We start from the raw sequence: 10,666 nt of genomic DNA, 5'->3' as shown, positions 1-10,666 counted from the left end.
CCACAGCCATGGGATCACAGACATACCTGGGGGGCTACCAGAGCCCTGGGGACAGTGGCAGCCCCTGTGTCACACGGGATTTCCAATGTCACCCCTGTGTGAGGCTGTTTGCAGGACACAGGATAGCCCAGAGGGTCTCACTCGGCCCCAGAAATGGAGAAAGGGGAATTGCAGGCTGAGCCCAAAGGAAGGGAAAGCCAGAACCCCCTCCTGGGGCTGCAGGGCTGCTGGAGCCTGGCTGGATTCAGCTGCTGGCAGCACAGGACATGGTGCTGTGCTCAGGAAAGCCCCTGTGCCAGGTCACCCTCGGTGCTGCCTCTCACCTGTGCCGTGCTTTGAACATCTCATTTCACAACAAAGCAGCAAGGGCAGAGACATCCCTTACTCGTACTCTCCTTTTACTCTCCTTTCTCAGCACAGCCCAGCTTTGCTCAGAAAAGCCCCAGAACTGTTCCTCTGCAGCTCTGTCGGAAAGCCCAGCCCAGGCTGAGGCTTCGGCTGGGGGTGAGTGGGTGGACAGCAAAGAGAAGTGGAAGTGACTGCTCGGTGACTTTCCTGACGCCTCGGAGACGTCACTGAGCCGGCCCCTGGGGGAAAAACGAGCGCTCGGCTCCCGCCGGGGCACAGCCCGGTCCCGCTCTGCCCTGCTGCCACGGAGGATGCTGAGCGGCCATGGTCCCCTCTGCCACCGTCCTGGCGCTCAGCCTGGCGCTGCTCCTCGCCTGCCCTACCCACGGTGAGTCCCTCCTGCCGGTTTGCATCGCCCTGCTGGCCAGGGCTGAGCCTCGCAGCTCCGGGTGGGATCCTTGGCATGGGGGATAGGGTTGGAGGAGCAGCCCGGACGCCTTTGCTGGGTGCTCAGCCCTCAGATCAGTGCTTGGGAGCAGGGCATGGCCAGGGCTCCCTGCTCGCCTTTCACTGCTGGTTGGGAGCCCCAGGGCTCAGTGAGGGGCACCAGCCTGGTTTGTCCCCACTGGTCCCCATGTCCCCATTGTCCCCATGATGAGCCACAGGCACTGGGGACACGGCACTGGGCTGGAGGTTTGCCAGCAGGCAGCAGCTGCCAGAGACACCTGCAAGGGAAAAGTGTCAGAAGTCATCAGCGGGGCTTTTCTGCCAGGTGTCAACACAGAGATCAGGCAGGAGGTGTGAAAAAGTCTGGTTTCACCCAGGCAGCAGATGAGCAAAACAGGAAAGCCGAGTCCAAACAGAGCTGGTGGCGAACAGCAGGGGATGGGGGATGCAAATACAGCTCCTTTCCTGGGGCTGAGAAGCACCAAGAAACCCCAGCTGGGCTATCCCAAAAAAGAAAGAGGAAGGAGAAGAGGGGGCTGAGCAAATCCTGGAAGCCGGCAAGAGAAATCTGAGCAAAGGCTCGCACATTTCGGGTGGTCAGCGCTGCCACGTCACCCATCACCCATCACGGGGATGCTGCACGAGGCTGTCCCAAGGCTCGTGGGGGCTGAGGTGGGGCAGGGCTGTGCAGCCCCACCTGAGCCCAGGTGTGCCCCACAGGTGAGAAGCTGGCCAAGCCCCGTTCCGTGCGCATCACCACGGAGATGGGCTGGCCCCTGCTGCGCTGGAAGCCGGGGCGCGGCTGCCCCAGCGACACCCGCTACAACGTGGAGTACGTCGTGTGAGTAACAGCGAGGGGGAGTAACAACAACGGGGTCCTGCCCTGCCCAGCGCCTGCCCCAGCTCTCTGCTCACCCCCGGTGCTTCTCCCTACAGCTATGGCATAGGCATGAACTGGACAGCCATCCCGGAGTGCTGGAACACCACGGAGCACTCCTGCAACCTCACCCACTACACCCTGCACCCGGGGCAGCGCCACCATGCTCGGGTCAGGGCCGTGGCCGGGAACCTCACGTCCTCCTGGAAAAAGACTGGAGGCTTCTACCCAGAGCAAGGTGCCTTGGGCTCTGTCTCCAGCCTGTGCTGGAGCTGGGGGGTCAGGGTGTCAGGGGATGAACGGGAGCTGGGATATTTCCCTCCACACCTTCCTGGAGGGCCGGCGGGCTGCGCAGGGGGATGGGCCAGCCCGAGGCAGGGTGGGACGGTCCCGGCTCAGTGTGGTGCTGCAGGGGCTAAGCTGTGAACAGGAAACAGCCCTGACCTGCCCTTGTGACTGCTCTGCTTCCAGCTGGCCTGCGCCTGGCGGGGCAGAGCCTCTCCGTGATGGGCAACTCCATCCAGGTGCGGCTGCGGCTGCTGCTCCACCCCGGGACCAGCCCCGAGTACAGCGACTTGCAGAGGGAAATGAGCCGCTACCACGTGCACCTCCGGAGGACAAGGGACAACCACACGGTGAGAGGAGTGGCTGATCCCCTGCTGTCCCCATCTGTCCCACAGGGTGCTGCTTAAGTGGAAAAACAGACTGTTAAAGCAGGGTTGTCCGCAGGAGTAAATGCTGAGCTTTCTCACAGCCACAGCAGTGCAGAGAAGCTTCTCTGCATGTTTTGTGGGAGAGTTTTCCAGTTCTCGGGGGAATTTTGGATCTAGCTGCTGTCATCATTATCACAACACACCCTGGGGATTTTCCCCTGCAGAGGAGGAGGAGGGAGGGAAGCAGGAGCTGGGGGCTGCCAGGTTCCAGCCCGTGCTGTTTGTTGCAGATCACGGTGGTGAAGAACCGCACTGAGTTCACCATCAGAGAGCTGTTCTGGCTCACAGAGTACTGCCTGAGCGTGGAGCCCAGCCTGGCCAACATGCCCATCCCCAGCAGGCGCTCTGCTGAGCAGTGTGTCACCACCGGCCCCAGGGACAGTAAGTGACACCCAGGAGGGGGGAACCACGGGGTGCTGACCCCCCCCACCGCAGCCTCCTGGCCCTGGGAGTGTGGGGATCCACGCCAGGGCAGCCTCTGGGTGCTGTGTGCACTGAGGAATCCCCTCTGCCCCCTCACCTGGTCATGTCCTCTCTTGCAGGCAGTGCAGAACTCCTCCCGACCATCCTCAGCTCCTTCTTCATCACCCTGTCCTTGCTGGGGCTCCTGGGGGCTCTGCTGGCGTGTACCTACATCAGGAGACCTGTGAGGACACCGTCTGCCCTGGTAAGGCAGGGACAGTGCCTTTGGGGCCAGAGCAGGGATGCAGGCTTGGGGAGGGCTGGGAGAGGCAGGCACCAACCAGGGATGAAGCACAGCTCACTCCCCTCTTCCTCTCCCTCCCCAGAAGTCCTTCATGAAGCAGAGCTCGCTCTGGGTGGAGCACGAGCCCCCATCCTCGGGCAGCCTGGATGCAGACCCCATCCAGCAGCTCTTCCTGTGCCAGAAGGAGCCCCAGCTGGGCAGCAGCCCTGGCAGCAGCACCAGCGCAGCCCAGCAGCCCCTGGAGCAGGGCTGGAAGCTCCCAGCATGGCCCAAGGACCAGCTGGGACCCACAGGGAGCAGAGACAGCAGCGGCACCAGCACCGACAGCGGCATCTGCCTGCGCATCCCCTCCTCCTCCTCCTCTTCTTCATCCTCCTCCTCCCTGAGCTGCTCCGTGGGCCCTGAGCCCCAGGGCTACAGGCAGCAGCTGCCCAGGGCTGAGGACAGCGGGGTGGGCTTGGAGAGCCCCTGCCCTGCTGCTGGCTGCTCCTCTGGCAGTGCAAACACCAGCCCAGGGCTGTCCCCTGCCACCAGCCAGGCTGGAGTGGAGTTCCGGGGGTACCTGCAGCAGTCCAAGGGCACCATGGAACCAGAGAGGGGCCCGGGGCAGGGAGAGCCCCTCCTGGGCTGTGCAGGGTCCCTGCAGGGCCTGGGCAGCACCGACACCATGCTGGACATGGAGTGCTCTGAGCTGGCTGTGGCCAAGGGGTATTTGAAGCAGTCCAACCCCGAGCATCCCCTCACACAGCACCTCTCTCCCCGGGGAGCTCCTGTCTGCAGCTTCTCCAGCCAGGTGGGGCCCCAAGTGCCCACCCTGCTGAGCTGGGCAGCCCCAGGTGCTCCACTGACCTCCAAAGCCAGCCCTGATCCGAAAACTCCCTTCGACCTGCACATCTTCAACAACACTGCCTTCCCTGGGGTGCTGCCACTGATCCCCAGCCTCAGCTCCAGTTGGATCCCACTGCCCACCCAGCCCCTGGGCCAGCTCAGGGGGGACAGCAAGGACAGCCGCCTGTGACCCGTGCCCTGGGGCCACCAGCCTGTGCTCCGACCCAACTACCTCGTCTGCCTCTGGATAAGCTACTCTTGACCCTGGATGTCCACGGTGCCAGCCCAGCCATGGGCCAGCAGCACCAGCTCAGCCCCTGGTGGGGCTGCTTTGCCCCAGCCCTGCTGTGGGCAGCCCCCAGGGCACCCCTGCAGCCACCCCAGCTAAGGGGACACAGGGATGGGCTGTGCTGGGGGGGGCTCATCCTCATCTCTGCCTTGCCCAGCATGGGCTGCAGGGCCACCCTGGGGGCCTGGGCCAGTCCTGTGCTTCCATTTCCCCCTCTCCTGGGTCAGCTGGGCTGACGTCCCCACTCCTGGTGCCATCCCAGCCTTTCACAACACAGAGACTGAGGGCACAGTCAGGCTGACATCAGCACCCTGCTGCTGGCAGCATGGGGCTCCTGCCCTGCCTGACCCCACATGGATGAGCCCAGAGCCTTTCCTGACCCTGCAGAGACCCTTGGGGGAGCCCAGGGTGGGATCTGGGATGCACCTACAGGCCCAGTATGAGCCAGGGCAGTCCTACCCACACTATGGTCTGTGTTCTGCCACTCTCAGATACAGACATTATTTATTGCATTTCATTTGTAAATACAGAAAGGATGTGTTATTTATTTGGTCCATTTGCCTGTTTATCCTCTCCTAAGGCCAAGCTGAGCTGTCTGTTTCCAGATTTGGACGTTCCCTGTCAGCAAGAGGCAATGTGCCTTTGCCTCATGTGGGGAGGAACATTTCTACATCACAACTGGGAAAAAGGAGAACCAAGCCAGCTCTCCAGGAGCCCCTCACACGCCTGAGCTTCTGGGGAATTTGTGGGGGCAATCAGCAGAGGAGCAGAAGGGAAAAGAGGCTGGGCTGCTCAGAGTGATCCCACAGGGATGGAAAAGGAGCTGGGCTGCTCAGAGTGATCCCACAGGATGGACACCCCATGGGACATCACCAGGGAAGGACAGGAGGACAAGTCAAACCCAGGGGTGGAGGAAAGACAAGAGTCAGGGCTCTGCTCAGCAACGTGGTGCTCGGTCATAGGTTGGGCTCCATGATCTCAGAGGTCTTTTCCAAAAAAATCGATTCTGTGAACAGCTGTCATCAGAGTGGAAACAGGGTGAGCTCACCAGCAGCTGCCCCTGGGTCGCCCTCCAGGTCTCAGGGAAGTTTTTCCAAGAGTCATTTCCAGGAACCTTCAGTGTGGGAAGTAAAACTGCTGCTGGAAACCCTCCTCGGGGAATGTGGTTTTCAGGTGAAGGGTTTTTGGGTTTCTTTTCAGCTTTTCCAGTGCAGGCAGGAGGAGGGGGCTGATCCTTGCTGTTTCCTTCTCTTATACCTCACATGGCACTGCTCACACATGAGTTCCATACCTGCATCCCACAGGGATGTGGAGGGCACTGGGAGCCTCCTCCTGCCCCTCCACTGGCCCCATCTCTTCTGCCTTTGTGTATTTTGGGCGTTGGAGCTTTTTGCTTTCTTTTTATTTTTTTTCAACTTCCTCTGGAAAGTGCAGTCATCAAAACCGTGGCTGTTTTTTGTTTTTCATTTAAATGCCGCTGACGTCGGGCCCCACGGACGGATCCTGCGTCATGCAGGGCTCTGCTGGGTCCTGCTCACACGGAGGGCTCCCAGCCCCCAGGAGCTGGCATTTCCCCTTCCTCTGAGCAGTCAGAGGTCTCTTTTCAGCCAGGAGAAAGCCGCAGAGCACAGGGTTTAGTTTCAATGGCCGAGAGCACAGCCAGTCCCTCTGACTCCCTGGAAATCCCACTCTGTCCTCACTGGTGTCCCTACACACAACCACATGGCTCTCATGAGTTTTTCTTTGTTCTTCTTCTGAGAGAAATTCTGAGAGAATTTCTTTCTTGCAAAGAAATGGTCCCAAGGCCCCCCATGCCTCAGCAGCCCCCCTGGCCAAGCAGGGCCCCTCTCTGTGGCCACCGAATCTCCCCGAGGCTGTTCCTGTGCTCCAGGCACTTCCAGCCCCTTGTTCTGCTGAGACCAAAGGTAATTGGCACCAAAAATCCACAAGGAACTTCCACAGGGGCTTTCTGAGGCGTTTCCTTGAACTGGGAATGTGGAGAACCAACTTCCATGTGGGTGAGGAACTGGATGGAGGAGGAGGAGGAGGGGGTCTGAGACAGATTTCCCATTTCCTCACGGTGTTTTCTGCAGTTGCACCAATGCAGTCACCCAGTTCTGGGGCTCCTCCTCAGCTGGTTCCATAAGGAACAGCCTGGTGCCAGGTCCCTGGGTGTGCAGGAGGCTGGCAGGTCTCTGAGCCATGGGCAATGTGCTGTTTTCTCCAGGATGTTGAGGAATCCTGGATAAAGCTGCATCCCCTTCCTCCATCCCAAGCACCAGCGCTGGCCCAGGCATGTCCTGTGCACCCGTGGTTGCAGAGGCCCAGTGAAAGAGACACAGGTGGAGGAGATGCCCAGGAAATTTGTGGAGTTTCCCTCTCTGGAGATGTTCCACACCCACCTGGGTGTGTTCCTGTGTCACCTGCTCCAGGTGACCTTGGGCACAAGGGGGTTTGGACCAGGTGGTCTCCAGAGGTCCCTTCCAGCCCCAAGGATTCTGTGACCCTGGGAAGATTTTTAGCAACAGAAACTGCACCGTGGCCATTTCAGTTGAAATCCAACAAAGTCAGGGGCTGTTTCTTACAGAAGTGAAAATGGAGGAATTTCGCCCAGGCAGTTTTTGTTGCTTTTTCTGTTGGTGCTGGGCTGTGAGTAAGAGGCAGAGAGGGGAAGCTCTGCAGGAGCACCCGGGCTTCGGCCCCATCCTCTGTGCCTGGGACAGCAGGAAAGGAAACACAAACCAAACCCTGTGTGGGGAGAAACCAAACCCAGAGCTCAGGGAAAGCCTCTGAACCCCAGAGCCACAGGCAGGACTTGAGCTGGGAAAACCTTGGACTGTGCTGAGGAAAGCTGTGATGCCCAGGGGCTGCAAGGCAGTATGGAGGCTTTGGGGCACAGCACAGGGGGCAGGGGGGGATGAGGGGATGTCCTTCCTACCTGCTCAGCAGCCCAGCTCTCCCCTCACGGCCTCTGGCTGTGGAAGGGCTCGTAGCCACTGCCCGAGGTGCCCAGCGAGCCACTGATGCTGAAGGGTGGCACCAGCTCCAGTGCCACTGAGCCCAGCCCGCTGCAGGGAGAGCAGAGGGGTCACCAAGCAGCAGACCCATCCTCCCACAGCCCTGCCAGCAGCAGAACTGACTGGGGAGGGGCTGTGACACCCTGGCACTGCACAAGGGGAGCTGCCAGCCTGCCCTGGTCCCCCCATGGTGTCACTCACCGCGAGTGGTAGAGGCTGAAGACAAAGTCAGGCCCTGGGGAGGCAGGAGGAAGAGGAGGGAGAGGAGTCAGAGCCATGTGCTGCTGTGAACCCACCTTTGCTTTGCTGTGAGTGGCAGGGTGGGGACAGGCAGGACAAGCACCAGGACATCGCTGTGCATCCTCCCCCTCACCTCACAGTGCCCCCAACTTGGCCCTGAGCCCCCCTGCACCAGGGGTTCCATTTCCCGTGTTCCCCACACCCCAGGCCCTGCAGCCCCATGCTCCGAGCCCCCCTCCCCTGCCCTGTCCCCCTGTCCTGTCCCCATGTCCCCATGTCCCCATGTCCCCTGTCCCCCTGTCCCACTCACGGCGCTGGCAGTGGCCCCGCCGGTACCAGCGGATGAAGGTGTAGCCAAAGCTGGCCAGGATCAGCAGGGCCAGCCCGATGCCCAAGACAACCCCAATCACCCTGACGGGCTCTTGTCCTGGAAAGCAGAGGGAGGGGGGGCTCTACACACAGACCCCTGGGGGGCTGCGGGTCCCCATTGTCCCCTGCAGGGCACAGGACAGGCGGGAGCGGGGGTACAACCCTCCAGCATGAGCTGTCCCCACGGCAGCGCTGCCAGCACCGTGGCACAGCAATTTCTGCTGTCCCCAAGGCCCCATGACGGAGACCACCGCTGTCCCCAGGTGAGCTGGCAGGGGAGGTGGCCACCCTGGCCAAGCTGTATCCCCACCGCTGGCCCCGCTCGCGGGGTGCTGCTCCTTTCCTGGTGGCGCCGGAGCCATTCCTGGGCTGGCAGGTCCCTCTAGAGGATGCTTCTGTCAGGACGAGCAGCGGCTGCCGCCAGCGCCAGGCGGGGACGGGACTCGTCCGGGGCTGTGCGGGAGCCGTGCGGGCTCCGCACCGCCCCATCCCTGCCCTCCAACAGCGTCTCCGGCAAAATCCAGCACCGATCAACACTCCCGGGGCTGGCAGGACACTGAGGTGCCGGGCACAGCCACTGAGCATCAATTCCTGCACGGACACCTCTGCTGGGCTATGCCAGGAGGGCACAGGGGGTTTGGGCACTGCCCAGCAGCACGGCCAGGAGAGCACAGGGGATTTGGGCGCGGCCAGGAGGGCACAGGGGATTTGGGCACTGCCCTGCAGCGTGGCCAGTGGAAGGCACAGGGACGGGAATCGATGCGGCACCGAGGAGACAGCGGGAAGGGATGACCTAAGAGCGGCTAAATTTAGGCAGATGCCAGTGGAGTGAGAACATTTCCCCTGTGGTCGCGGTGTTTACACAGTGAGCACGGCCCCGGCGTGTCCTGCAGCCCGCAGCACCCGCTCCACCTGGCGGGACGGACAAACAGCCGCAGAGCGCCAGTCACAGCTCCCGGGGCTCGCGGGGAGGAGGGGGACCTACCCTGGCCTTCCTTTCTCTTCCAGCTGGCCCTCCTGGCCGGGCTCAGCATCCGTGCGTGGCCAAGGCTTCTGCTGGGGCCGGGGCGAGCAGCAGCCCTGGGACCCCCGGACAGGGCGAGGTCAGGGAGCCCTGGGACCCCCGGACAGGGCAAGGTCAGGGAGCCCCGGGACCCCGGACAGGGCGAGGTCAGGGAGCTACGGCAGCCGTGAGTCACGGCCGGAGCCGCGGGGCCGGAGGAACGTGCTGCAACAGCCTCCCTGAATCAGCCGGCTGCCGAAACTGCCCCATCCCCACGCCCACGGCCCGTGGGAGGGTGACGGCAGCGTGCCCGGGCCCTGCCCCGTGCCCGGTGTGGGAGGCGTCCCTGCCCTGGCACCCTCGGCAGCAGAGGTGCCCACATCCCAGGGCATGGCTCTGAGCAGCACCCAGCAGTGAGCCCCAGCCCACAGGGAGCAGGGAGCAAGGTCAGCAAAGCACTGCCCGTGCCATGAACACCCCGGCTCTGTCCCCTGAGGGGGGCAAAGGCACCCGCTCACCTGTGCGGGGGTCCATGTGCTGTGCCACAGGAGCTGCTCTCGTTATCCCGGCCTGGAGCTGCTGCTGAGCCCTGTCTGTGCTGGAGCCTGGCACGTCCTGCCTGTCCCCTGGTGACAGGGCTGCCTCCCTGCAGCGAGGCTGGGCTCCAGTCTGGCCCACTGGTCCAACTGGTTCTCAGGGAGAAAGCAGAGGAGCTGCAGCAGACACACCGAGGGCACATGGCTGTGCCCAGCCTGCCTGCATGGGCAGCTCTACCCTCCTGCTGCTGCAAGAGGCTGAACTGGGAGTACTGGGAGCCTGAGGGGCAGAGACAGCCCGGACTTTTTATTTTAAATTTAAAAAATAAAATTAATTAAAAATTAAATAAATTAATTAAAAATTATTAATTAAAATTAAGTTAAAATAGAATTAATTAAAAGTAATAAAATTAGTTAAAATTAATTAAAATTAGTTAAAATTAGTTAAAATTAATTATAATTAATTAATAATAAAATTAATGACTTAATTAGAACACAGATGTGCCCAGCTGGAGGGGCAGGGACAGCCCGGACTTTTTATTTTAAATTTAAAAAATAAAATTAATTAAAAATTAATTAAAATTAATTAAAAAAATATTTATCAAAATTAATTAAAAATTAATTAAAATTAATTAAAATTAATAAAAATTAATTAGAATTAATTAATTGGGACAACCTGGACTTTTTATTTTAAATTTAAAAATAAAATTATTTAAAAATAAATAAAGAACAAAATTAAACCAGTAAAGTGCTGTAAAGTGCCGTAAAAGTTCCATAAAAGGAAGTGCCGTAAAGCGCGACTGTCGTAAAACCGGCCGTAAAGTGCGACTGTCGCAAAAGGTGCCGTAAAGCAACACTGTCGCAAAAGGCGCCGTAAAGCACGACTGTCGTAAAAGCTGCCGTAAAGCGCGACTGTCGTAAAAGCTGCCGTAAAGCAGAACTGTCGCAAAAGGTGCCGTAAAGCACGACTGTCGTAAAAGGTGCCGTAAAGCGCGACTGTCGTAAAAGCTGCCGTAAAGCGCGACTGTCGTAAAAGGTGCCGTAAAGCACGACTGTCGTAAAAGCTACCGTAAAGCGCGACTGTCGCAAAAGGTGCCGTAAAGCGCGACTGTCGCAAAAGGTGCCGTAAAGCACGACTGTCGCAAAAGGTGCCGTAAAGCGCGACTGTCGCAAAAGGTGCCGTAAAGCAACACTGTCGCAAAAGGCGCCGTAAAGCACGACTGTCGTAAAAGGTGCCGTAAAGCGCGACTGCCGTAAAGCGCGACTGTCGCAAAAGGTGCCGTAAAGCGCGAC

General features: G+C 59.7%; 2 protein-coding genes across 3 annotated transcripts; one reads left to right on the top strand and one right to left on the bottom strand.

The window, feature by feature from the left end:
- The first annotated feature begins 672 nt into the window (after positions 1-672).
- On the top strand, positions 673-4,298 carry IL10RA (interleukin 10 receptor subunit alpha). Its single transcript, XM_036397563.2, has 7 exons — positions 673-736; positions 1,516-1,636; positions 1,732-1,910; positions 2,144-2,307; positions 2,616-2,766; positions 2,928-3,052; positions 3,174-4,298. The coding sequence occupies exons 1-7, from the start codon at positions 673-675 to the stop codon at positions 4,107-4,109; spliced, it is 1,740 nt and encodes a 579-aa protein (XP_036253456.1). The 3' UTR covers positions 4,110-4,298.
- Positions 4,299-4,693: 395 nt separating this feature from the next.
- LOC118695644 (small integral membrane protein 35-like) lies at positions 4,694-9,738 on the bottom strand. Of its 2 annotated transcripts, none has more exons than XM_036397286.1 (5): positions 9,356-9,738; positions 7,776-7,892; positions 7,427-7,460; positions 7,147-7,276; positions 4,694-6,956 (listed from the first exon to the last, which is right to left on the bottom strand). In XM_036397286.1, exons 1-4 carry the CDS (start codon positions 9,369-9,371, stop codon positions 7,171-7,173), a joined length of 273 nt encoding a protein of 90 aa, XP_036253179.1. In that variant the 5' UTR covers positions 9,372-9,738; the 3' UTR covers positions 4,694-6,956; positions 7,147-7,170. The 2 variants fall into 2 exon arrangements, with proteins under 2 accessions (XP_036253179.1, XP_036253182.1); XM_036397289.1 differs by having other exon boundaries at positions 4,694-5,916.
- Positions 9,739-10,666: the final 928 nt, after the last annotated feature.

The sequence above is a fragment of the Molothrus ater genome, chromosome 22 (assembly GCF_012460135.2).
Source record: "Molothrus ater isolate BHLD 08-10-18 breed brown headed cowbird chromosome 22, BPBGC_Mater_1.1, whole genome shotgun sequence".
Classification (NCBI taxonomy): domain Eukaryota; kingdom Metazoa; phylum Chordata; class Aves; order Passeriformes; family Icteridae; genus Molothrus; species Molothrus ater.
This window is presented reverse-complemented; position numbering and strand designations above follow the sequence as displayed.